The sequence below is a fragment of the Humulus lupulus genome, chromosome 2 (genome assembly GCF_963169125.1).
Source record: "Humulus lupulus chromosome 2, drHumLupu1.1, whole genome shotgun sequence".
Taxonomy (NCBI): domain Eukaryota; kingdom Viridiplantae; phylum Streptophyta; class Magnoliopsida; order Rosales; family Cannabaceae; genus Humulus; species Humulus lupulus.
Genome location: NC_084794.1, coordinates 5,399,953 through 5,426,852, shown reverse-complemented (window position 1 = coordinate 5,426,852; position 26,900 = coordinate 5,399,953). Strand labels below are relative to the sequence as shown.

General features: G+C 31.9%; 2 protein-coding genes across 2 annotated transcripts; both read left to right on the top strand.

Annotated features, from left to right (window-relative positions):
- The first annotated feature begins 8,712 nt into the window (after positions 1–8,712).
- LOC133817021 (cytochrome b561, DM13 and DOMON domain-containing protein At5g54830) lies at positions 8,713–14,552 on the top strand. Its single transcript, XM_062249401.1, has 6 exons — positions 8,713–8,907; positions 9,861–10,010; positions 10,302–10,439; positions 10,538–10,632; positions 10,909–11,070; positions 11,396–14,552. The coding sequence occupies exons 2-6, from the start codon at positions 9,864–9,866 to the stop codon at positions 14,097–14,099; spliced, it is 3,246 nt and encodes a 1,081-aa protein (XP_062105385.1). The 5' UTR covers positions 8,713–8,907; positions 9,861–9,863; the 3' UTR covers positions 14,100–14,552.
- Positions 14,553–22,790: 8,238 nt separating this feature from the next.
- On the top strand, positions 22,791–24,936 carry LOC133817022 (glycerophosphodiester phosphodiesterase GDPD1, chloroplastic-like). Its single transcript, XM_062249402.1, has 6 exons — positions 22,791–23,012; positions 23,132–23,313; positions 23,594–23,653; positions 23,746–24,123; positions 24,233–24,429; positions 24,520–24,936. Exons 1-6 carry the CDS (start codon positions 22,916–22,918, stop codon positions 24,752–24,754), a joined length of 1,149 nt encoding a protein of 382 aa, XP_062105386.1. The 5' UTR covers positions 22,791–22,915; the 3' UTR covers positions 24,755–24,936.
- Positions 24,937–26,900: the final 1,964 nt, after the last annotated feature.

The window sequence follows — 26,900 nt, the reverse complement described above, 5'->3', positions numbered from 1 at the left end:
GATTGGCTCGCTCAAGACTGGGTGATTAAATCCGATTGCCTGTTGCTCAGGTATATTCTGACCAGCTCCAATGATGATCTGGCTGGCTCCAATGGTAGGCTGACTAGCACTTGGAACCTGCTGCTGTCCGGGTCCAGTGGCTGGCTGACTGGCTCCTGGAATCTGTTGCTGTCCGGGTCCAGTGGCTGGCTGACTGGCTCCTGGAATCTGTTGCTGTCCAGCTGCACCGGCTGGCTGGCTGATTCCCGGAATCTGCTGTGATCCGGGCGCAGATGAATGTCCATGTTCAGTCATGGTTACCTGTTCGCCTGTATTGACAACATAATTTTGAATGTTAGACATGGTGGGTGGAGTTTGATAATTCCTTACCGAGGGTGATGGAACTGTCTGATTCGGTCCATCACTGTTAGAGATAGGAGTGAGGTCTCCCAGAGGTTGCATAGGGCTGACTGGGCCTCGGAAGCGGGATGGCTGAGCCTCGGTGGCTTGAGAGGACATGGCCTCCATTCGTACGAGCAGGTCAGCATTTTCAGCTTCGAGCCTCCTCATTTTCTCGCGTTCTTCATTCATCTGGGCAGTAAGAGCAGCGAGTTGAGCAGACAGATCGGGTGTCTCAGTCACGTCTGACATGGCTCTCAAGTGAACTTTTTGATCTCTTTGTCGATTGTTTGATTGCTAGGGCCCCACGGTGGGCGCCAAATTGTAGAGGTGATTTCCTACAATTGATTAGATGGGCACCAGCAACCTGTCAATAACAAAAAGAAGAGAGACGAGAGTTCAATTGGGAGCACCGGTGGGGTGTCAGCCAAAGGGACTCCGACGCTCAAGTCAGTCGGGTTGTAACGAGAGCTAATAGAAAGTAATAAAATTAAGATATAAATAGTCGAAATGATGATGGATGAAGGAGTCGTAAAATGGTCAGAGTGACGGTGGCGATGACGGAGGAGTCAAGCGACTAGGTCAGGTCCAATCAGACTGACTAATTAGTCTTGCTTGACTGGATTGCTCAGAAATAGAGTAGCCTTCGTTTCAATTAGAGAGTAAAGAAAGTTCAGTGATTATTTGATGCCTTTTCTCAACCTCTGATGGTCTTATTTATTGTCCTCCTTCTCGTTCCGTCCTCCTCCGTCTTTCTCCTTCGTTTGACTCGCTCCAAGTGGTTTTATTCCGAGATTCTTGGCGAACGTGATGGGAGCCTTGACAGTTTCAAGGTCCCTGGCTGACTGAGTGTATCCGAATTCGGGTCCGGGTATGGTTTTGGGTAATTGGATGGTACTTTGTATATGCGAGCCTATTTTACATGGGCTTTGGGCCTTCTTGGCTAGTTAGATAGCTTATTGGGCTGACTGACTGCTTGTTGGACTATTATTTTTCAAGTATACGAATTTTGTCCACTACATTGTCCGTTAACTATTTTTTAGTTTTATAAAATTGAATAATTTTTTGGTAGAAAATCTAAAAATTGAATATGTAATATATATATATATTTTATTTTTTGTATAATAATAATTGAAGTGAAAATATTTTTTTATTTATTTGTTGTAATTTTTATTTGATCAATGATTTTTTTCAGCAAATATATTGTAAATTAGAATTAAATTATATTCTGTTATATAATTTTATAATTAATTATTTTACTAAATTTATATAGATAAAAATTTTAAAAAGTAGATTGACTTGTAAAAATGACAAAAGAAAAAAAATCAAGACTATAAGAAAAATAGCAAGAATTTTTTTTTTTTTTTAAATAGTAAGATTATACTGAAAACATTAAGGGGCTAATTGGTAATTAATTCAAAAATATACTTTTAGAAAATTATTTTCAAATCAAATGATTTGAAAATAAAGAAAACAACAATTTGTTGTTTTCTCTTTTGCTGAAGGATTTTAACTTAGTTTTCAAAAACGGTTTTTTTTATTTTCTAAAACAAGTGTACCAATCAAGTTTTCATTGCTGTTTTCACTTTTTAAAATAAGAAAATGATAAAACTGATTTTGAATCCCCTACCAATCACACCCTTAACTACTCAAAACAAATACCCTTAAGAGTGTTGATATGTGGTATTTTAACACCACATGAGATGATACTCTAGGGTTGGTTAGCGATACTGCATAATACTTATTAAATTTAAATATGTGAGACTCAATATTAGATTGTACCAATAACAATAGCAGTATATCACTATCTTATGATGTTGGTCATCACTGAGTGCCCCTTAGCAATAACCTAGTCAAAACAATCAAAATGAACGACTAAGCAACACACAATCTCTATAATGGTTTGATTATAAACAAGGCTTAAATTCAGTCTTTCTCCTTGAGGATCTTTCACTGTCAAAAGCAAAATTCTACACAAACACCTCGATGAACCACTTTTTTGAAGCTATTCTATGCTCTCTTGCTCACAAACATTTTTATCTCTTTTTCGAACTTTCTATAGAAGTGACAACTCTCTCTAATCTTATCAATTTTCGAGAATGCCTCCGAGTCACTAATATTTATAATGCAACAAAGTGAGCAAAGTTTATAAAAATAAAAAGAGGTGTAAAACAATAAAAAATAACTTTCTAAGTGAGGAAAGATTCCTAAAGATTTGAGTGATTATATCCCACAATACCTTTGAAATAGAGCATGATGAAGAGATTGAAGGCCTTGACAAAACATATTGTCAATGAAGATATATGTGTAGATACGTTGTATTGGACTAGTTTGGTAGATTTGTAGCTTTGGTGTAAATTTTTTAATAAAATGTGATGGTCATTACATACTAGACTAGATTTATTATATGCTCTTTCAACTGTGTCTTCATTTTCTGCCTAAAAAAATAAATGAAATGGGATAGTTTCTACTCTCTTTTGTACACTATTGAGATAAGTAGGGATGCACATTTTCTCTATGGGGATGGAGTCCCGTGAGGACCCGTCCCTAATGGGGCGGGGAATTCCCGTCTAAATTGGGAACAGGACGGGGATGGAGATAATTTTCAATCCCCGAATATTAAATAGGGCGGAGATATTACTCCCCGCCTCGACAGATCCTGCTTAAATTTTTATATATTTTTGTAATATTTTATATGTATTTTATATATTTCTTTATTTGTTATTATAGTATATCAATAACTTTTTTAATATTTTAAATAATAAATATTGTGCAATATTTTAATAAACATATAATTTACGAGTTTTATTTTAAAAAATTTATTAATATTTTTTTTTAAATAAATAGGTTCTCCGTGGAGATTCTCCACCCCGCCCCCGACAAAGAATAAACAGGAATGAGGCAGGAACAGAGATTAAAAATATAAATAAAGACAGGGACGGGGGAGCACTCCCCGTCAATTTCCCGCCCCATATGCATCACTAGATATAAGATTTGAACTCACTCTTTCACACGTGTCAAATTTGAGATACAAAAATTATATAAATAATTTAAATTAAACAAAAAAGTATACCCGAATAAACTAATTAGTTTTGTTAGATATAATAAACAAAAACAACTGCAGTGGTTATAAACAAACAAAAAAAAAAGCAGTGAAGGCTACTGAAATAGACATAAAAGTTTATTATGAAAATCATTCCATATAAATTAAACCTCGTAGTTTTTCTAATTGTTTAATGCAACTAAATAACCAAATAATAAACTAATTGATTATGTTTGAACCTTGTAAGCTACTCTAATAAACAATTTTGTTTCAATAACTTAACAAGCACCACAAAAATATTGTTAGAATGTTTTTATTTAAAATAAAATAGATAAATACATTTCAAGTTTTTTTTTTTTTTTTCGTTTTTCTTGCTGAATTGTTTAGTATATTTTACTGAAACTAAACATTTAATTTATTTTTTACAAAATAGTATGACAAACATGACCATTTACTACAATATTTTATTCATAAAAAGAAAATTATATATTAAAGACATTTTTTTTTACACAACAACTGGAGTTTTTTAAGTGTGAATGGGAAAAACACTAATTAATGATATAATATTTTAATACACCTCAATCAATTTAGTTACTATAAATATACCACATTATCATAATTTATATAGTCTATTTTTTATATTTATATTAAAAAATAAATATTAAAAAAGAATCTCAATAATATAAATTACAAAGCGGTATAATATAGTATTAATAATGTAATATGAATTCATTGTATTAATATAGTATTTCTTAGTATAAATGTAATCCATAGTGTAATATTCCCTTATATAAAAAAGAATAGAAGAGAGAATTAAAAAAAAAAACTTACAACAGTTATTCTATTCAAGAATAATATATGATCATTTCAATTTAGTAACATTTTTTTTTACTAGTTCATTGTAAAATAATTTAGCTATTTTGGAGTTATTTTAGAGGACTATTTTAGATTAACTAATAATAGAAGCTTATCAATTGTAAGAAAAGAAAAAAAAAAACTTCAGACATAAGTTTCAGTAAAAAAAAAAAATCACGGGGTTAAACAAATATATTCCTTTATAAATATGTCGAGTGACTTATTTTGTAATGTGATATAATGTAATAAAAATTTATTCGCTAATAAAAGGAGTAATAGAAATATTGTGATTAAAAAGAAAAATTAGAGAAATTTACATTTTAGTATGAATTAGAAAAAAATTATTAATTTTATGTAAAAAAAAATATTCCTTTAATATTTTTATTTTTTCCATTTTTACCACATACGTAAATATATATAGTCTATGTTGAATCTAAAAAAAGTAAAAATTATACTAAAAATTCATTAAATTTGAAAAAAAAAATAAAAAAAACTCTAAAAAAAATTACAAGGCCATCCCTGTGGCCCATTTTGATTGAGATGTTGAATCGTGTAACTGGGCCTAATGGGAAGCCCGCGAGTTTAAAGGCATTAAGAACTCAAACGTACAAAATTGACGTGTGATGAGTTTTATGATATACATTAGCCCAAAGTTGTACCTTTGAAAGATCCGACGGTTCTCGTTGCAACTTGCATGAATCAATAGCTTATGATAGATATCGGTATTCCAATATACTATTTGTAGGGTTTATATATTTTTTGAACACGTGTTTTGTCTTATTACCTGTCTATACCTTATGTTTTGACAAATTAATTTTTAGACTCTGTATTTTGTAAAATAGTTTAAATAGACACATAAACTCAATTTTAATGAAGACAAAAATTGAATATAACAATACAGTTGTTAGACAAAATAATTTTATTTTTGTTTTAAATTGTTAGTTTAATGAATTATTTATAATTTTAACTCATAAAACTTTGACCAAAATCAAGTTTAGGGTTCTATTTGAATCATTTTACTAAACACATGGTCCAAAAAGTTATTTGTCAAAACACAAGATTCAAACAGATAATTGAACAAAACACATAGTCCAAAAATGTATAAACCCTTATTTTTATTATGAAAAACAGGTTTTCTATCCTCAAATTATGGTTTTTGTAGAGTTGTGGAGTTTTGCCTTCCGAATTTTTGGCATGTCAAAAGCCTCTCAAACTATAACAACTATTGAAAATATATTCCTTTTGTTATATTCTATTAATTTTTTATACAATTTGATGATATGGTCATATGTCGCAAACATAATTACAGTACAAGAATCTATTTAACTAACTAAAACTAATCAAAATTATGTTTATTGGTACTAAACATACTAACATTAGCTCTAAGTAAATAGATGCAAGAGAATGAGAAGGTAGATAGACACCTTTTGCATGCCTTGGATGAAAATGTTAGCTAATCTTAGTTTGTGATAAATACTTTCTTTCAGAAAACTACTTAAGGGCTTGTTTGGATACAATTATATAACTACTAGAGTAGTAATTACATATCTGAGTAATTACACTTTATTTTAAAATACAAAATGTGTTTGAATGTCAAGTGGTAATTATTTATGAATTCATATTGTCATGTTTTGATAAAATAGTTAGTAATTATACAGAAAAATAATATTATGTAATAAATACTATTTGAATTTGATAATAAATAGTAATTACACTCATTCTCATGTGTCTGTGAGAATTAAAAAGTTGTTATTGAGACTCATTAATTACCTCAAATTACATAGTTACTCTGTAATTATATGGTCAAACAAACATGCTAAATCGAGTAATTGCTCCGAATTATACCAAAATCTAATTAAAAAGTAGCTTTCCATACACAATCTTAACAAAAAAAAAATGATTTTTACATAAAATACTAATTTTTTTCTAAAAAATTACGTTTTTACATTCAAACATTTTTTTTCTTCAATTTTACGGTTTTAAGGAATTTTTTTTTTTTTTTTTGTTTCCAAGTTGTTTTTAGTTATTTTTTTGTGTTTTCACGTTATTTTTAGGTTTTTTTTTTATGTTTAGTTGATTCAGTGAGTTGTTTTCAAGTTATTTTTTAGTTGTTTTTTCTAAAAACTGTATTTTCGTAATTATGAAATTTTGAAAATCATATTTTTTTTAACTTGAGTGCGTATTTTTGAAAGAAAAAAAATAGGAAATGTAAGAAAGTAAAAAAAAAATAATAACAAAAAAAAAATGTGTATTTAAACAAAATTCTAAAAAAAATGGTTTATAACATAAAATGGTTTTTACATAAAAAAAAAGGTCTATGAAATCGAAACGTGTTAGAAGGCCGTGGCCCATCAAGGACCACTTGAAGTAAAAAGGGTTAGAAAGCCCAAATCACGTTATGGAATATATGTGGGCCTTTGCCACACTTCATGGCTGACGAAAGAATGACAAGACATTTGAGATATGTCGAAAAATGACAAGATAAAACACATGTCTTCGTAAAATCAAAAACCTAGGAAGCAACTATGATTGGAAGTAGGGGTGAGCATCTAGACCGGTGAACCGCGGTGACCGATCGCACTGCACCACACTACACTGCAAACCGCGATGTCAAAAGTGTAATGGTTTGGTATAGTTTGTATCTTAGCTAAACCGCACGGTGCAATGCAGTGCGCTGTTTGGCGGTGTAAAATTCTGGTTTGCGCCACACCGCACCGCATATTTACAAATATGTTAAAAAAATTAAACTTTACATATAAACCATTTTTTAGTAACCTAATATGAAACTAGGAGCCCATTTAAATTAGGGTATAACATTATTCTCTAACACATCATACACGACAATAACTCATTCCTCTCATTTGCACCTCCTCCTTATCACCATCTCTATCTCACGCATATTTTTAACACACTTACACCGTGGAAAACCACCCAAACAACACTGCAAAAAATGGTCTGGTTTGGTCTGTTTGGTGCTACAAATTACATCGTACGGTGTGTTCTAGCTACTACACCGCACTTGTGGCGTGATATATTAAAAAGTGTTCAAATTGCCCAAACCACACCGTGCACACCCCTAATTGGAAGGAGCAAGAAATAAAGAAAATGAGATTTGTATTGAGCAAGAGAATGGGAGGCATGTTTTTAAAAAATGAGAATTGATTATTGTTCTATGGGGGATGATACCCGTTGGTACCGGATTCAAAGATGATATTTTTTAAAAAAAGCCCAAAGACATAAAAAGGGTACAAAATCAAACCATGTTAGAAGGCCGTAGCCCATTAAGTAGACAAGCCCATATCTCGTTGGGTGGGCCTTTGCCATAATTGCCTATAAGAAAGGATGGTTGTTATTTAGGTACAGTATATGTCAGAAAACGTAAATGATAATATGTTTGCATTTAAAATGACATGACATGACAACACGACATGCATATATTTAGTTATTTTAGTTTTTTTTTTAAAGGAAAATCTTTCAAAAAATGATAAAATCAATAATGTCTTTTTTAATAGAATAGGGCATATTTACAAACTTGTATAGTTATATAATCTTTTGATCTTCATTGTGTATTTATTTTCTTAATAACTTATAAAAATAAACTTTTTTTGCTATTTTTCTCACTTGCATAGTTATAATTCTACTTTTTTTAATATAATAATGTATATTATAAATATAAAATGCATCACACTAACTTTTAGAAAAATATTAAATAATTTACGATATTAAAAGTTAAATACTTACTATAACTACAATATATATTATTATATATAAAAATTATAATGATCAAAATATAAAAACACAAGAAATACAACTATAGTCCACGATTCTACCAAATAATATTTCTATACAATAATAATATCATTTATGTGACAATAATAATACGAGGAAGTATTATTAGCTGTTGTAAACTACACACAAATTTTGTCAAAACAAAAAACTTAACACACAAAAAAATAGGGTTTATACATTTTTCGATTATGTGTTTTGTCAAATTATTTGTGTTGGACCTATATTTTGACAAATTATTTTTTGAATCCTATTTTTTGTAAAATTGTTCAAATAGACGCCTAAACTCGACTTTGATAAACAAAAAATTAAGTATAACAACACATTTGTTATATAAAATGGTTGTGCTTTTATTTTGAGCTGTTAGTTTGTTGAATTATTTGTAATTTTAGTTCAAAAAAACTTTGATCCAAATTAAATTTAGAGATATATTTAAATTACTTTACAAAACATAAAATTTAAAAAATTAATTTGTCTAAACACAAATTACAATCAAATAATTTGACAAAATACCCAAAAGTACAATCCCATACACCATGTATTTGTTAAAAATAAAATAAATAAATATATAAGAAAAAGTAACATCAACATATTTTTTTTATTTAAATTAGCCAAAGACCACTACTACCAGTACGTGGGTTCAAAAGCCTATGCCACTACCCAAAAAAAAAATTTCAACGTATAAAGATTGATTGACTGCTTACCGCACTATAATCATATTTTTCCCTCTAAATCCGCAAACCCAAGCCCATCTCCATTCTAATAACGCGCCAAAACCCCAATTACTCTCCACGCGCCGCCACTGCTTCTCCTTCCTATCGTCTTCTCCGATCGAAGAAGCCAAGGTAAATTCATTATCTTTGAGTCTTTCTCTCTTTGCATTACTCTGTTCATTTTATTTGTATGAAAAACCGGTTACCGGAACCCATTGTCAATCCGGATCGGATCTGGATTTGCAATTATCATGCCTCGCCGGGTCGCTCTGTTTGGGATTTTAATTTATTGGAATTTATTCTTCTCATTTTCTGCGATGCGGATCTGGGTCCGGTCTGCCCCAACACCACTTCCATCGTTGGGTTTGAATCCGAATTCAATATGGTTCAATACCAACTTAGAGATTCTCTTGAGGTAATCGGCGATCGTTCGTTTAGGGTTTTCTGATTTCGATATGGGTTCGGGGACGAAGTTCTACTGGTGAGGTGCAATTGGTTCCGATTTCGAAAACCTCACCGCTGGGTTTCTTGTCTCTGATCAGAAGTTGCATGGGTCGTATTAGAATTCCTCCTTTATTGTGCATTTGGGGAACATTGTGAACTGGGATGGCATCCAAGTCCTTGCTGTATGGGATCGATAACTCTCATCTCATGTGGCTTTTTCTTTGGAATTTTGTCGTTTTGAGTGTCAAATCGGTGCTGTGCTGTTCGTATCCGTATTCACAATACACGCAATGGGTTGGGGCGTTTGAATTTAAGTGTTCTGAATTGCCGGGGGGTGTATTGTGCGATCATTAGTTTTCATCATTAGAAATTTTGTGGCTGATATTGCAAACTAAACTTAGATGTCAAGGAGAGTAATAAACTCTGATGATTTTGATACATGCAAAAACGAAAGTCAGACGTGTGTTTCAAGAACATTTATTAATTTTATCGGTAGACCTATGGCCTGCATGTTATAAATTATTACTTCTCTGATTCAAATCAAGTTTATTGGTTTTCTTATGATTAATGGTTAATACGTTCAATGCCCCCACATACATTACTGGATCATAACTTGCTCTTTTTTTTCGTTTATAATACAGGATATGAGTAGTTTGGTTGAGAGGCTTCGTGTTAGATCAGCGAGAAGGCCTATTTATAATCTTGATGATTCAGATGACAATATTGATGTTGTTCCTGGGAAGAGTGGGACAACTCAGGAGAAGTTTGAAAAGATAGTTAGGAGTGATCCGGTTTGTTTCTACTCTTAGTTCTATTATGTTTGTGTTCTTTGACCTGAAAAAACTTGGATATAGTTTATGCATGAGTTGGAAGGTTTCATAGAACTGAAGTGGCATCAAGGAAAACACTCTTTCTCATTTAGTTCAAATTCACACCTGAGACGATTTTTGTTGAATATTTGTGTACTTTTTTTTTTCAATGTTATTATTTCTGAAAGGTGGTGCTTTAATTTTTGCAAACTGTTTGGTTTTTAGTTTTGGGTATATGTATATGCTTATGTATGTTATCTGCCCTCCAAATAGAAAGAGGATTCATGCCAAGCTTGTGGAGAAAATGGGACTCTACTGTGCTGTGAAACATGTAAATATGCATATCATTCCAAGTGCTTGCTTCGGCCACTTGAAACCTCTATTCCTGGAGACTGGAGATGCTCTGAATGTGTATGGTTTCTTATCTGAATCTATTTTTCATTCATTTCAAATGATTTTGCAAGTGACATGCTTTGGTGATAATAGAGTTTAAATAATTATGTTTGCAGGTTAGCCCTCTTAATGATATTGATAAGATATTGGATTATGAACTGCGCCCTACGTTTGCTGATGATAGTGACGGGTCAAAGTTACATTGCACATGGTAATTTTATTTTTTATGTTCTGCAGCTGTTTTATAGTCAATCCTAATTTCTTTTGGGTATCTAATTCAGTGGAAGCGTAATGACTTGTACTAAATACTTAACAGTGTAAATTTTTTCACAAATCACAATTTTTTATTTTACTGAACTCTTTTTATATTTCATTCTGTTTTATTTATTATTATTGTTTTTTTATTAGATATTTTTTTTTTATTGTTATTATTTTTTTCCGTCTGAATCCTGTCATTTACATCTGGGTAACAATCTTTTTTGTACAGGGTGCCAGGGAAAGAGTTCCTTAAAGCCTTCAAGACACATCCACGTCCAAATACTAAAGTAACCCGTTTCCATGGTCAAATCCCATTGAATAACAACTCTGAGGATGACTTTGTTTCGAAAAGACCTGAGTGGACGACTGTTGACCGGGTCATCGCTTGCAGGTTTATGTTTTGGCATACTTCCTTTGCTGTTTTATTCTCATTTACTCCCACTCTTGAAACCGTTAATTTATATGAGCTTTGCTGCTTTTGGTGCTTTGAAATTTAAGAAATCTGAGAAGATAATTCTAGAGGCATATGAAGTCAATTAGTTTATGCCAAATTGCAGTTTTTAATTGGTTCAAAATGTACCACACATTTAGAGCGTGGATTGGGTTAATGAAATTATATATATTTCGGTGATTACTAGGATAACTTGCTGCTTTCTATGCTTTTGAAAAAGTTTAATGTTTTTAGGTTGACTGATAGTATGATATAAATGTTGCAGGGGCTTTATCAGCATGCCTCGCGGACTCGCTCTGTTTGGGGTTTTATTGGAATTTATCCTTCTCATTCTCAGTGGTGTGGTTTCGGGTCTGTCCTGTCCCAACACCAGTTCTGTCGTTGGGTTTGAATCTGAATTCAATATGGTTCAACACCAACTTAGAGGTTCTCTTAAGGTAATGGACGATTGTTCGTTTAGGGTTTCTAATTTCGATATGATCTCGGGGACGGAGGTCTTCTGGTGGGGTGCAAACGGTTCTGATTTAAAAAATCTGACTGCTGGGTTTGTTGTCTCCGATCAGAAGTTGAATGAGACCTATAAGAATTCCTCCTTTGTTGTGAATTTGGGGAAGAATGTGACCTGGGATGGGATCCAAGTCCTTGCTGTATGGGATCGTCCTACGGCATCGAATTTTGGGCATATTGTGCTGAAAAACGTGAGTAGTAATGAGTCACAGTCGGATGGTAGCGGTTCTGGGACTGGGTTGGGTCGGGGTCATGTAGAACCCACCATGTTTGAGAACTGTAAAGTTTTGTCCGACAACTATAGGGTTAGGTGGACATTGAACACTGATGAGAATTTGATTGATATTGGGTTGGAGGCGGCAACTGGGATGATGAATTACATGGCATTTGGGTGGGCAAACCCGAAGTCGAGTTCTAATCTCATGCTCGGAGCAGATGTGGTGGTAACTGGTTTCATGGAGGATGGGTTACCATTTGCAGATGACTTTTACATTTCTGAGTATAGCGATTGTTTGGTTGACAGCGATGGTTCTGCTCATGGGGTTTGTCCTGATTCAATTTATAAAGGGTCGGACAATACTGCTTCGGTGAATAATACAAAGTTGGTTTATGGGCATAGGAAGGATGGGGTTTCGTTCATACGGTACCAGAGACCTTTGAAATCAGATGATCAGAAGTATGATTTACCAGTGAACCATACAGAAAATATGGCGGTCATTTGGGCAATGGGGAAGATAAAGCCGCCTGATTCCATCCGGCAGTACTATCTTCCTCAAAATCATGGGGGACCTCGGCTTGTTACTTTTGGGCATTTGACGTTGAATATCTCAGAACAGGTTAATGACTGTGTGGGCCCTTTGGATGCAGAAGACAAGGAAGATCAAGATGTAGTTACTGCTGATGGAAATGCTGATCTAGTGGTCACTTCCGGCCCAGCATTGCATTATCCGAATCCTCCACACCCTTCAAAGGTTTTATACATTAACAAGAAAGAGGCTCCAGTACTAAGGGTAGAAAGAGGGGTACCGGTAAAATTTTCAATACAAGCTGGGCATGATGTGGCACTTTACATTACTTCAGATCCAATTGGTGGGAATGCAACGTTGAGAAATATGACTGAGACTGTTTATGCAGGAGGAGCTGAAGCTGAAGGAGTTCAAGCCAGTCCAACAGAATTAGTATGGTTACCAGACAGGAATACACCTAACCAAGTTTACTATCAGTCCTTGTTTCAGCAGAAAATGGGTTGGAGGGTTCAGGTAGTTGATGGAGGTCTTCCAGATATGTATAATAACAGTGTTTTCTTGGATGATCAGCAAGTTACTTTCTTTTGGACTTTATCCAAAGATTCAATTTCAATTGCTGCTCGTGCTGAGAAAAAGAGTGGTTATCTGGCCATAGGATTTGGCAGTGAAATGGTAAACAGCTATGCTTATGTGGCTTGGATTGATAATGTTGGCAGTGGGAGAGTGAACACTTATTGGATTGATGGAACTGACGCCTCTAGTGTGCATCCAACCGAAGAAAATTTAACTTATGTGAGTTGCAAGTCAGAAAATGGCATTATTACTTTGGAGTTCACGCGACCTTTAAGACCATCGTGTGCTCGTAAAAATGATCCAGTTTGTAAAAACATCATTGATCCTACTACTCCTCTCAAAGTTATTTGGGCTATGGGTGCCGGTTGGACAGATGGATCTTTAACAGAGAGGAATATGCACTCTGTTATGAGCAGCAGACCTGTAAGAGTGTTGCTCATGCGTGGTTCTGCAGAAGCAGAACAGGACTTGCGACCAGTGTTAGCTGTACATGGATTCATGATGTTTCTTGCTTGGGGTATTTTGCTTCCTGGTGGAGCAGTTGCAGCAAGATACTTAAAACATGTAAAGGGTGATGGTTGGTACAAGATTCATGTTTACTTACAGTACTCGGGTTTGTCAATTGTCATGCTTGCCCTTCTCTTTGCTGTGGCTGAGCTTCGAGCTTTCCATGTTGGTTCATTACATGTGAAGTTTGGAATTATTGCAATATTTCTGGCTTGTGTGCAACCAGTGAATGCATTTTTAAGGCCTAAAAAACCAGTTAATGGTGAAGAGGTATCCCCAAAAAGGCGTCTCTGGGAGTACTTACATGTGAATGTGGGAAGATCTGCTATTGTTGCAGGTATTGCTGCACTTTTCACTGGCATGAAGCATTTAGGCGATAGATATGGCGAAAATGTACATGGACTCAATTTAGCTTTAATAGGGTGGTTCTTGTTTGGAGCATTGATGGTCGTGTATTTAGAGTACGGTGAAAGACGAAAGAGGAGAGAGAGAGTTTCTGGAAGAGGCAGTTGGGTGCTTGGTAACCCTGAAGAAGACGATTCTCTTGATCTGTTAAGCCCGAATGGGAGATTTGCAGAAAAAGAGTCTCAAATGTCGGGGAGAAGGGAAGTTCAGCTTGCACCTTTGAACAAATAGATATGGTCGATGCACACCATCTTCATCAATTTTGGAACTTTTCGCCCTATCGAGATTCGATGGAGGAAAACATGTCTGTTTTTCGCTCGACAGACTTTCTTTTTCATGGTCAGATAAGTTTTTTGTTGCGGTGATCATCATTACTTTTGTCAGCAACCATTAATTAGTCTTGAAGAGTATTAATCCCCCTCGGTTTATAGACATATAGTTTTGTATACTTGACACAATTGTATCATTTTCTCTGCAGCCATGTAGGTTATATTATAGCTTTAGGTAATCATACATGATTTTGTCATATACTACTTTTCATGCCCTTGACAATGAGCTGCTCTAGGTAATATCTGAGTTCTTTCCCTTCTTCCCCTGTAAATTATGCTCAGTGAAAAACTGTAATTTTAATCTACTACATTGGATTTTATGACACTATCTAATAATGGCATTTTCGTTTTATTACTTCTGGGAGGGACTCTAAATTGTCATAGTAATGGTGGCTTTCATTGGCTTGTCAATTTAGCTATCGGGGTACCCGTCCCTAACCCTCGGAGATGAGGGTTAACGGTGGACGGGGTGGGGCAGGGGTCCCCTGTCCCAAACCTGCCTTATATATATATATTTTATTTTTAGTTTTAACAAACATTATGAAAAATATATAATACAATAATTTATTTTATATAAAACAAATAGTAATTTTTTGAAATTATTTGAAATTTTTTTCTTAAGCAGTGTCACTCTGATTCTTTTCCTTCATTTAATAGTGTTTTAGGACCATTTTTGAAATAATAGGTTGACATTTTCAGAGAAGCATTTGGAATTTATTGTGGGTTTTGAAAAAGAGTCCCTACTTTACTTAATGCCTTTGACTATCTTTTTCGAGGTGGGTGTGGTTGATTTTTTAGGACTTATTTCTTGGTCAACTTTTTTGACCAGATCCAAAATAGTTTAATGATTACAAGTTTACAACAATACAAATGAAACATGAATGAGTAATATTAATAATGTGTTATTAAATTTAATTAATAATTTTTTTAATTGAAATCACATTATTTTGAATTTTGTGCTAAAATTAATTACATACGAAATATTGTATGAAGATGTACAATTTGTATGCATATTTATGTCTCTCTCTAGCATTATATATTGAATATATTATATAAAACTTTTATTGTGGTTTATTAATTTTGCTTTCTTTTCAAAAAAAAATTATTATGACTTGTACATTTTGTTTCATAAAAAACAGTAGTATTAAGCCATTGATGTTTTGGTCCGACTAATAAGAATCTATTAAATATTACTATGAATTCAGAAATAAAGATATGATCATTTTTTCAACTAATTAAATTAATTTAAAATAAAATTCATTATTTTTAAAACGCAATTTCGCGTATTCTATAATATTATATATATTTTTTTAATGTATAGTTGGTTTTGGTACATGTGTCATGTTGAAGTTCTTATAGTATCCTATCCAAAAATCTTAATTTTATAATAAAAAAAATTAGAAATTGTATTCTTGAATCTCAAGGTTGTATTTATAAATAAAAAATTATAAGACTTTAAAATAAATAAAAATATAAAAAACTAATTGTCGGTGATGGTAATAAAATTAACTGACCATGGTAGAATATTCTTTGTTAATCCATCCGATATCATTTATTTGCATGTTTATACTCTTTCTAAGTTTATTATCAACTAAATAATGATTTGCATAATAATATTTCTATAAAACAGTATAATTTAATTAAAAAATATGTATCATTTTTGTAATTTAATTAGAAAAATAACTTTGATTCAAAACGCTCTCATGTCTAATACTTAAAGTTTAAGTTAGTGTAAATTTTACGCTAAAATAGTGAATCTTTTTTTTTCCTCCAACCCCATTACACTAAATTTTACATAATTTTTTTTAGCAATGATAACTTCATTGATAAAAAACATAATTTTGTACAATCTAGAAAGTCTAAATATTCCGAAAAAAATTAGAGACATTTTTTAACTAAACAAGTTGTTTTTCTATCCTAAGAGCATGAACAAATAACCATGAAACGACGAATCATGTATTATGGACACTCCTGTAAATTTGGATAACAAACTTGTTATAACTTCTAACAAAGACCCAAAATCATTGTAAAATGCAGCTCTCTAGGTAAGAGTAGACACAACTATTAAACAATATGCACCCACAACATCCACTGAAAGATCTAGCCAAAGAATGTGCCACCATCTACTACATACATTATGATTGTATAACTGAGAAACAACTTACAAAATAAAATTATCATACAAATAAAAACAACATTAGTTAATGAAATTGAATTAATTATAAAATTTAATGGACAATAATACTAAATACTACGACAATTAGAAAATTATCAATTATAATGGACACAAGAAAAAAAATTATCTATGAAGTACAACTATTGCCAATGACATCTTTAAAGCCACACCTTCTCCTTGGATAACTAAATGACCTACAAAAAATACCAAAATATAATATTGGTATGAGCATTAATCTTTGAATAATGAAATAAAGAGAAAACAATAATTTAATTAAATAATAATGATAACAATAATTTAAAATTAAATATTTCACCCTATAATTACAATAAAAATTAAAAATTAAAATTTATCTGTTATTAGTGCTTCATACTTCAACATTTATAATAGTCTTCACTAATGTTGAGAACTCACTAAAACAAGATTTAACATAACAAAATACAAAACCAAATATAAATAATAACTAACATAATAACATTAAATAACACAATAATATCAATAACAAAATATCTAAGTTATAGCATATTAGGATTGATGTTGTTTGAAATGAATTATATAAAGCATAAAAAAAATTAGAACCAACTTTTAATTGTAAAATTAAATGTAAAATGTGAAAGAACCAACTATTCAGTGTATTAAAAATTGAAGTTAAATAAAAAATTTGTAAATATTAATATTGTTGACCCTCAATTTGGTCAACGACACAGAGTCACAAAAAATGATATGAATAAAAGAACTGAATCCAAGGATGTAAAATGACACAAGGATTTTATAGTGGTTCGGCCCTAAAAATTGGTAATAACCTACGTCCACTTACTGTTTTTATTGATATAGAACTCCAAAACTTGCGATCAACAAACCAGAGTTCACCGAGTTTCACAAGTCTCAAAGATAGATACAAGTATTGTGTATATACTCACTATTTCTCTCTGAATACCAAATGTTGCGTGTGAAATAAATGAATCATATGAGTCATATTTATAGGCTCATGAATGTACATATGAGCCTATGTGTTGTACTTAGCATAACAAAATAATAACTTAAATAATGATATTTATATTTAAATTAATAAAGATCTTTGCAATATCTAACTTATAACTACATTTGAGTGTTTGTCTCGGTCCCATGAGTAACTCTGGTCGTATGCTTTTGTATACTTTCTTTTCTTGCTACTCAACATATTCTTTGCGCCTATTGAGCAGCTTAATTTCTTCTTGATAGTCTGGTCGTCGGTCGACCAGTCCTTCATTAATAGTCAGTATGTGCCTCTTTAACATGCCACATCATCATGCAAATATTTAGGGAAGCAAATATATATTATATTTTAACATTAATATAATTAGGTAAAAGCAAAAAATCGGTGCCAAGCACTATCATCTGAAATAAATAAATAAAAATTACAATATCAAACAAATAATTTTAAAAAAAAAATATTATTAAATGATAGAACTAAACATAATACAAATGAAATAGATTTTATTAAAAAATAATAATAATTGGCATAACATCAACACGTATACATCTACAGTCATCACTTGATTTCCAATTTTTTTAAAAGTTTTATATTTATATTATAAAAAGTCCTATTTTTTTAAGAAAATTACAGTTAAACCCCGCCTAAAATATATAAAAAATAAAATCTCTAAGCCCCTTAAAATAAATAAAAAAATAGTCCTCACACTAGAAATTCTGACTCCGTCCTTGTACTATAGTTATATTATTATTTAAAAATATTATTATAAATATTACTCTAATTATACAAATTCATAGATTAATACTATAAAACACTTTAGAGTTTTACTTTAAAAAAAAAAAAATCATATGTGCAAAGCATATACTCGTAATTACATCAAACGATAAAAATTAGTAATTACGCGACTTAAATAACACAATGGCATCATATTCTAATTTTGAAATGTAAACCATTAGAAAAGTATCAAATAGGGGGCGTACGCGCTTTTACCTTTTATTTTGTTTATTCACACACCTACATTTGATGCTCCCACGTTTTCAAATAAAGAAGCTAACAAATATTGATTATTATTTATTTTAGTATGAACTAGTTGTCATCACATGGATAAATAAACATGAGAATTGTTAAGGGTTGTTATCGGTATTTAACACTACAAGGAGGTGACATATTGTTATTGGTACAATCCAATATTAAATCGGACTTATTTGAAGTTAGTAAGTATTATAGTGTATCGCTAACCAATCATAGAATGACACCTCATGTGTTGTGTTGTTGGACTATACCAAATAACAATTAATCATAAACATAATTACTACTAACAACATTTTAATTAAAGGGTAGTTGGCAAAATAGCTTTTTTTTCAGGTCACTTCACACAAGGGCGGAGCCCGAATTTATGGTGAGCGGGGTCTAATCTTAATTTAAATATGTATTTTTAAAAATTTGAGCAATTATAACAAAACTATTAATATATTTAAAATTTACTAAAAAATAAAAAAATTAAGTGGGAGCGACGAAGGGCTTCTCCACCCGTTACTCTAAAGTGGCTTCTGCTTTACACATTAATTTTTTTTATAAAATATTCTTTTAGACACTCCCAACACTTTTCCATAATTGTAAAAAATTCTAAATAATCTATCTAATTTGCTAAATATAATAACAAAATAACATGTTTTTAAAGATTATTTTTCAATCAAACCAAATAATTATATTTAATATTTGTTTATCACATTACTATAACTTCTCTTTGCTATTTAATTTATTTTCTTCACCGTACACCTAATTAAAAGACATAAAAGTCTTATATTCACACTTGTTGGTCTCTCATTTCTGACAAGTTTTTTCTATATGATTCAAGATATTTCTCAACTACTTGCATTATCTAGAATATTTATGATCATGAATCTGAAACTAAGTTTGCCTTTCCTTTATTCTGTAATAATATAGCTGAAAATATTGACACGTGTCAATAAGATATATTATTTATGTATGTATACATTTAAATGTTCACTACACGTGTATCGTGGCTTGCTCATCAACGAACATATCATCACAATATCAATTTTTAAAAAAAAAAACTATTTTAGTTGAAGGAAAAGAAAAAAAAAATTAAGGAGAGATATTTTAAGTATTTATTTGTGACATGATCAATCTAAATTCAAATACACTTGGAATAAATTCCAATATTGAGAACATTCAACTCATCGGCAAACCTAACCACACTTATAATTAACCAAGGACAGATCCACACAGATCTGAGTTTGGACTGTCTGCCCTACTTGAAAATTTAATATATTATCTTATTTATTTTACATTGATTTTATCTAACTAAATTTTGAATATTGTTATCACACATCATGTGGTATTGCTATATTATTATTAGTATGATTTTAAATTATATATTAATTAAGATTTGATTTGAAATTCAATCATGATATCTTATTATCTTATAATAATATTAATTTTTTTAGTACTTGAAAGGAGAGGAGGTGCTACACGTGTCAGTTCCCTTCTTTGGGCACTACCATAAAACCTCCAACACTGCTTAAAAATATCTGCTAAGACTTTAGCAATAGGCCGCTCCCACCAACAATGAAGTGTGTCACCTGAACCCCATCAACGGACTAGTGATACAGGGATCTTGAGTCAAAGGACAAAGAAAGAGGGTTGATGCTCTCATGACACTCATTTAAGACTTCAAAGGAGCCACCTGTGTCGGTTCCTTTCTTTGGGCACTACCATATAAAAGCTCCAACCCTGCCTAAAAATATCCGCCAAGATTCTAGTAATAGGTCGCCCCTAGCAACAATGAAGTGTGTCACCTGAACACCATCAATGGACTAGTGCTACAGGAATCCTGAGTCAAAGGACAATGACTGAGGGCTGACGCTCTCATAGCTCTCATTTAAGACTCCAAAGGGCCACCCGTGTCGGGTCCCTTCTTTGGGCACTACCATAAAAGCTCCAACCCTGCTTAAAATATCTGATAAGATTCTAGCAATAGGTCGCTCCCATCAACAATGAAGTGTGTCACCGGAACCCCATCAACGGACTAGTGATACAGGGATCTTGAGTCAAAAGACAAAGAAAGAGGGCTGATGCTCTCATAACACTCATTTAAGACTTCAAAGGAGCCACCTGTGTCGGTTCCTTTCTTTGGGCACTACCATCTAAAAGCTCCAACCCTACCTAAAAATATCCGCCAAGATTCTAGCAATAGGTCACTCCCACCAACAATGAAATGTGTCACCTAAACCCCATCAACCAACTAGTGCTACAGGGATCCTGAGTCAACGGACAAGGAAAGAGGGCTGACGCTCTCATAACACTCATTTAAGACTCCAAAGGAGCCACCTGTGTCGGTTCCCTTCTTTGGGCACGACCATATAAAAGCTCCAACCCTACCTAAAAATATCCGCCAAGATTCTAGCAATAGGTCGCTCCCACCAACAATGAAGTGTGTCACCTAAACCCCATCAACCAACTAGTGCTACAGAAATCCTGAGTCAAAGGACAAGGAAAGAGGGCTGACGCTCTCTTAACACTCATTTAAGACTCTAAAGGAGCCACCTGTGTCGGTTCCCTTCTTTGGGCACTACCATATAAAAACTCCAACCCGCTCTCATAACATTCATTTAAGACTCCAAAGGAGCCACCTTGGTTTGAACCCTTGACCTCCAAATCTTTAGGCATGCCACTCTACCACTAATCCACTTGGTTGTTGGTATACCAATATTCCTCGTTTTGCCATCAAGATGGATCTACATAAATAGTAAAAGGGGTCCAAAACTTTGGATTTTTGTTTATATATATATAGTGTCTTTTAATCAAAATTTCATTTTTTTTTTCAAAAATTATACATTTAACCTTTCTCAAAAATTTTTTTACCTCTTTCAATCTTTTTCAGCAATTTCTCAAATATATAGAATCCAAAATAATATTATACAGCTATATTATATATATTTTTATATGCTTAGAGAGACAGGTGGTCCACTTTTTTTTTTTTTTGGACAAGGACACTTCCTAACAAACAAAATGTATTAAATGCAATTATCATACGTACAACAAAATAATAATAACAAAAATAATAAGTATGTGGCGATGAGTAGTGTTGGATTGGATGAATAATTTAAGAAGCTATATATAAATTTATATATATATAGCTAGGTGTCACTTCTGTTAAACTAATCTCAACTTTAGACAAGCCACATAACTCTTTCGTGGTTACACATCATCATCCACGTGTATCATCACCCCACTAAATTCCCATCCTTTTCTATTATTATTATTATTTTTTTTTTTCTAAATTATTTGTATATAAATATATTTGTATGTTAGATTTATTCTTTTGTGTTGTTAGTTGATGAGTCATCACAGTTGGCACACACATTCCCAAAAAAAAATTATCCTAATCATACACCATTTCTTTAAGTTAATACTATCTTAATTAGATATTTTACATTAGTTTGGGTGCGTTTGACGTGTTCCTATTGTATTGTATTTTAATGAATGAGTAATTTATAAAAATGACTTATTTTTTGAAATTATTTTACATTTTGATTTAGTTTTGATATTTTTTTGTAAAATGAACTTTGTCTAAAATTTCGTTCAGCTATCTAAAAATTTCGACTAACTATCTGATTTTTTTATCACCTATCTAAAAATATTCGGTCACATATATCGAATATCGAAAATCATTTTACATAAAATTATTAAAAATATGTCAAAATATAAAATAATTTAAAAAAATATATGATTTTTGTCCAGTAACTCGTAATAAATTGTGTTCAATACTGAGTATTTACTTTTAAAACATAATTTATTATAATACAAAATAATACGCAATACGACATAATAAGCTGTACCATATCAAATCACTCGTTAAAAAAGTCAACAGACCCGTGACCGCTGACGTGGCAACACATACCTCGACAGTTTCGAGCCAAACTAAATTTAGTTTAGTTTACTCTCTTATCCGATCCAAATCTGAGCTGTACATGACACATTGACACGAATTTTGCCTTTTCTTAAAAAACAATTAATCATTCGAATTTTTTTAAAGACTATTCCTCCTTCAGCTCATATCACGTGATCAAAAGACGCCAAATCGGACGGTTGAAAAAGAGCGTGCTTTCCACGTAGCTTTCTGTCGCGTGTACTGAATTTCGACAACACACGTTGTACGAAAAGTCATTTTTAACGTGGGATCGTTAATTATTAATTATTTATTAAGCCACCAATATTGGTTACATCGAAGCACAACCATGTTCCGAGAAGCACCCGATTAAGAAAGAACAAGAAGAAGAATTTTAAAAAAGAACATAATAATAATAAGAATATCCAAAAGAATATAACTCTAGAATTTGAAGCAAATAAAGAATATTCTTAACTCAGATCCCATTAACCGAACACATATAAATACCCCCCAAAACCACAAACCATTTGCCTCAAAAAAACAAATCTCAAAAATACCAACTTTATCTCTCTTTTTCTCTTTTCCCATTTTTTTTAAAAGAGGTATTACCTCTATTCTTTTTTCTTCTTCTTCCTTCTTTTTTTGGGTTTGAGAATGGCTCTCAAGGCTGTACACGTCTCAGACGTACCTAACCTAGATCAAGTCCCTCAAAATGCCTCATTCTCTCTCTACTCAACTCGTCTTCCCAAAGGTAATAGTAACGATCGAAATCTTCTGCTCATCGCCATTGTCGAAAGCTTTGACTTTTCTTTTTTCGAAATCTTGAAATCTCTCTGATCTGAAAATATGTCTCTGGTTTTGGATCGATAGGTGTGGAGATGGGTAGAGGAAGCTTAAACGCGCCGAAATTTGCTGTGATAGGGCATCGAGGGCATGGAATGAACGTGTTGCAGTCCTCTGATAGAAAAATGAAAGCTTTTAAAGAAAACTCCATTGTTTCTTTCAACAAAGCTGCCTCTTTCCCCATTGATTTCGTCGAGTTTGATGTTCAGGTAAAAAAAAATTTCATATTTATTGTTTTGTCAAATGTCCAAATTCATCGGAACTTGAATTAGGGTCACGTGATTGTTTTGTCGCCGCGTACGGTCGGTTTTCTTTTGTTTGGGAAGTCTAATGTTAAAAAGTCTACCGAGTAGGGTATATTAGTAATTTCAGTTCTTTGTTCTGGTACTGATAAAAAGTTTTGTTTTTTTTTTTCTTGGGGTGTGATTGAAAATGAAAAAGAAAAACACAACATTTGTGTGAACCGACATATGGTTGTGTTTTTTGTAGGTGACCAAGGATGATTACCCGGTTATTTTCCATGACAACTTTATACTCTCCAGTGAAAAAGTAAGTTTTTTTCAAAATTACCAACAATAGTAATAGTTGTTGAATTGAGGTAAAGTTTGGATTTTTATGAACTGGGTTTGGTGATTTCACAGGGGATTGTTTTGGAGAAGAGAGTTACAGAGCTGAGTCTCTCGGAGTTTCTCTGTTATGGGCCTCAAAAAGAGGTGGGAAAAGAAGGAAAACCTTTGCTTAGGAAAAGCAAAGATGGGAAAATCACAGAGTGGAATGTTGAAACTGATGACTCTCTTTGTACACTCCAAGAGGCTTTCGAACAAGTCGAGCCCTCTTTGGGTTTTAACATAGAATTGAAATTCGATGACAGTGTTGTGTACGAACAAGACCATCTCATACATATTCTTCAAGCCATTTTACATGTGGTGTTTGGTAATGCCAAAGACAGAGCTATAATCTTCTCAAGTTTCCAACCTGATGCAGCTCTTCTGATCAAGAAATTACAAGACAGATACCCGGTATGAGAAAAATCCAAAAATTAAAACATGGGTTTTGATTTTTGTTTAGTTTTGTGAAATGGGTTTGTTTTAGAATTACTAATTTTTTATTTTTTTTGGATTATTTCAGGTCTATTTTTTGACCAATGGAGGAACAGAGATTTTCTATGATGTTAGGAGAAATTCCTTGGAGGAAGCCATGAAAGTGTGCTTGGAAGGTGGTTTGGATGGGATTGTATCAGAAGTTAAAGGGGTTTTCAGAAATCCAGGAGCTGTGCCCAAAATCAAAGACCATAAACTCTCACTCCTAACATATGGAAAATTGAAGTAAGCCTAAAATAGAATTGTCAACACCAAATAGCTTGACTTTTCTCCTAAATAACTATTTATTAACTTTTTTTTTAATTATTAATGCAGTAATGTAAGTGAAGCTGTGTACATGCAACAACTAATGGGAATAGATGGAGTTATAGTAGATTTGGTCCAAGAAATTACAGAGGCAGTTTTTGATATGATGAAACCAACAAATATTGAAGAAGAGAGCCTTTCTCAAGGGGATGATGAGAACATAAAGCTCAAAACAAAGCCACAATTTTCTCAGAAAGAGCTTTCTTTTCTCTTGAAGCTCATCCCTGAGTTGATACAGATTTAATATAATTTGACCTTTTTTTTTTTAAATAAACTTCTAATTGTTCCACTTTGTTTTGTGGTCAAAGTAGTGTTGGATTGGAGGAGTTTGACACGCCAATATACTCATATGATGTTGTACATAATTTTATCGTAGTCAGTTTCCTCTTTAAGTCAATATAAAAATTATCCAAGTTGATTTTCAAATGTTTTGCTAACTTTTTTTTTAATAATATTTTGGTTTTGATATTACTTTTCAATCTTACCTTATTGGTCAGTTGCTCTTGCATGACTTTCTTATGTCATGAATGATTTCATTTTTATGGATTTCGAGTGAAAAAATTTGTTTGGAGGCATATGCTCGAAATGTGCGGTTTATGAATAGTATAATATAGAACATTCCTACTTTGGAAAATTTTTATATTATTGTTTTTTAGTGAAAATTGCTCATAAGTAGTTAAGAAGAAAATGTTTAAAATCAGGTAGGTTTGTAAAAAAAATTAAAATAATTCCTCCAACCACATAAATAAAAAGTGTTTTAGGTATGTATCCTTATTGCATTCATGTGGAAATATAGAAAAATTTATGATGATAGCTTGATAATTGCTTTCTTTATTAGATGCTTTAATATCCATGTTCTATTATTTATCAATTGAATGCATTTTTTTATGATTTTTTAAAAAAAAAATCACAAACCAAACGTCACAATCATAAGTTTGTTTGTTAGAGCAAATCCAACACAGCTGTTATTTCCGTACTTGCATCCAACAAACTAGGGGTAATCATTTAACTCGCCAAACTCAAAAACCCGACCAATTTGAGCCCCAAAAACCCGATTTTGCAAAAAATTCAAAAATTTCGGGGGAATCCGAATTGATCCAAACCCAATTGAATTTGGGTTTAGTATTTTAATGGTGTGCGGGTTCGGGTGAAACCCGAAATGCGATAGGGACCCGAAATTATGTTTTGAAATTATATTTTTATAGATTTTTGTTTTATAATTTGTGTGAAATAAAGCAGTTGTCTAACAAAAAATAATTCAAAAATTATGCTTTTGAATGTTGGCATGTTGCTCTAAATTATTTTATTTTGGTAAAAAATTACACGACAAAAGTTAAAAAAAAACTCAAAAAATTGTAAAAAAATGGCATTTTTGTAAAATGCTATCAAAGCCCATTCAAGGCCCAAACCCGAACTCCAGGATATTTCCCACCCGAACTTGACCAAACTCGACCTAACCCCACCCGAAACTCGAAATCCGAAAATACCCGAAATCTAAAAATGTACCATTTTCATGCACCCGAACTCGCACAACCCGAAAATCCGTTCGATGTGCATCCCTATGCAACATTATTATTAATATTTTATAAATTTATATAAATTGAGCTATAAATTTAGTTAGTTTATGTTATGTTGTATTTTTAAATTGTGAATCATATAGATGTAATTGATATTTTTTTAATTTTAATAAAAAATTATAATATTTACTAATAAGAAAATGAAGAAACATCTAACAAAAATACATTACAAAGTTAAAATTAAACACACCAAACATAATTAGTATAATTTAATTAGTCTTTCAAATATGTGTTATTTTTTAGAGTTGAATAAATGTAATTTTTTTAATGTAACGTAATATTTATTTCTGAAAATTTAATATGCTATTTTAATTTAGTAAGTTTTAATAATAAAAAATATTAATGTAAAATAATTGAAAATAATATCTTTACTGAAATAATTAATAATAATATTTTTACTAAAATAATTAATTGGAAGTAATAATAAATTTGAATTAGTAAAATGATATAATAAGAAAGATAATATTCTATTTAATTAGTAAAATAATAAATAGAATAAATAACATTTTTGTTCTCGAATTATGATCACTGTATGATCGTGCCCACGAATGATTCGCAATGTTAAAAATTCCATCCGAACTATGCACATTATTAAAATATGGTATTTCTATTAGATTTCGTCTTAAGTGGCTAACAAATTGATGATTTGACACTATTATGTGTAGAATAATTAACAATTTTGCCCCTCGAACTTTGAGCACTACCAAATAATACCTATTTTATTAAAAAAATTAATTTTTTTTTCTAAATATAATAATTAAATCCTTAAAAAACTAAAACATTTAATTAATAACAAATAACTTTTTTTAGTTT

Excerpts from the sequence above, each read along its gene's own strand:
- LOC133817021 (XM_062249401.1), top strand. The coding sequence starts at position 9,864 with ATGAGTAGTTTGGTTGAGAGGCTTCGTGTTAGATCAGCGAGAAGGCCT. Across the intron at positions 10,011-10,301 it reads AGATAGTTAGGAGTGATCCG|AAAGAGGATTCATGCCAAGC; the intron begins GTTTGTTTCTAC and ends CCCTCCAAATAG. Across the intron at positions 11,071-11,395 it reads GACCGGGTCATCGCTTGCAG|GGGCTTTATCAGCATGCCTC; the intron begins GTTTATGTTTTG and ends TAAATGTTGCAG.
- LOC133817022 (XM_062249402.1), top strand. The coding sequence starts at position 22,916 with ATGGCTCTCAAGGCTGTACACGTCTCAGACGTACCTAACCTAGATCAA. Across the intron at positions 23,013-23,131 it reads CTCAACTCGTCTTCCCAAAG|GTGTGGAGATGGGTAGAGGA; the intron begins GTAATAGTAACG and ends TTGGATCGATAG. Across the intron at positions 23,654-23,745 it reads TTATACTCTCCAGTGAAAAA|GGGATTGTTTTGGAGAAGAG; the intron begins GTAAGTTTTTTT and ends GTGATTTCACAG.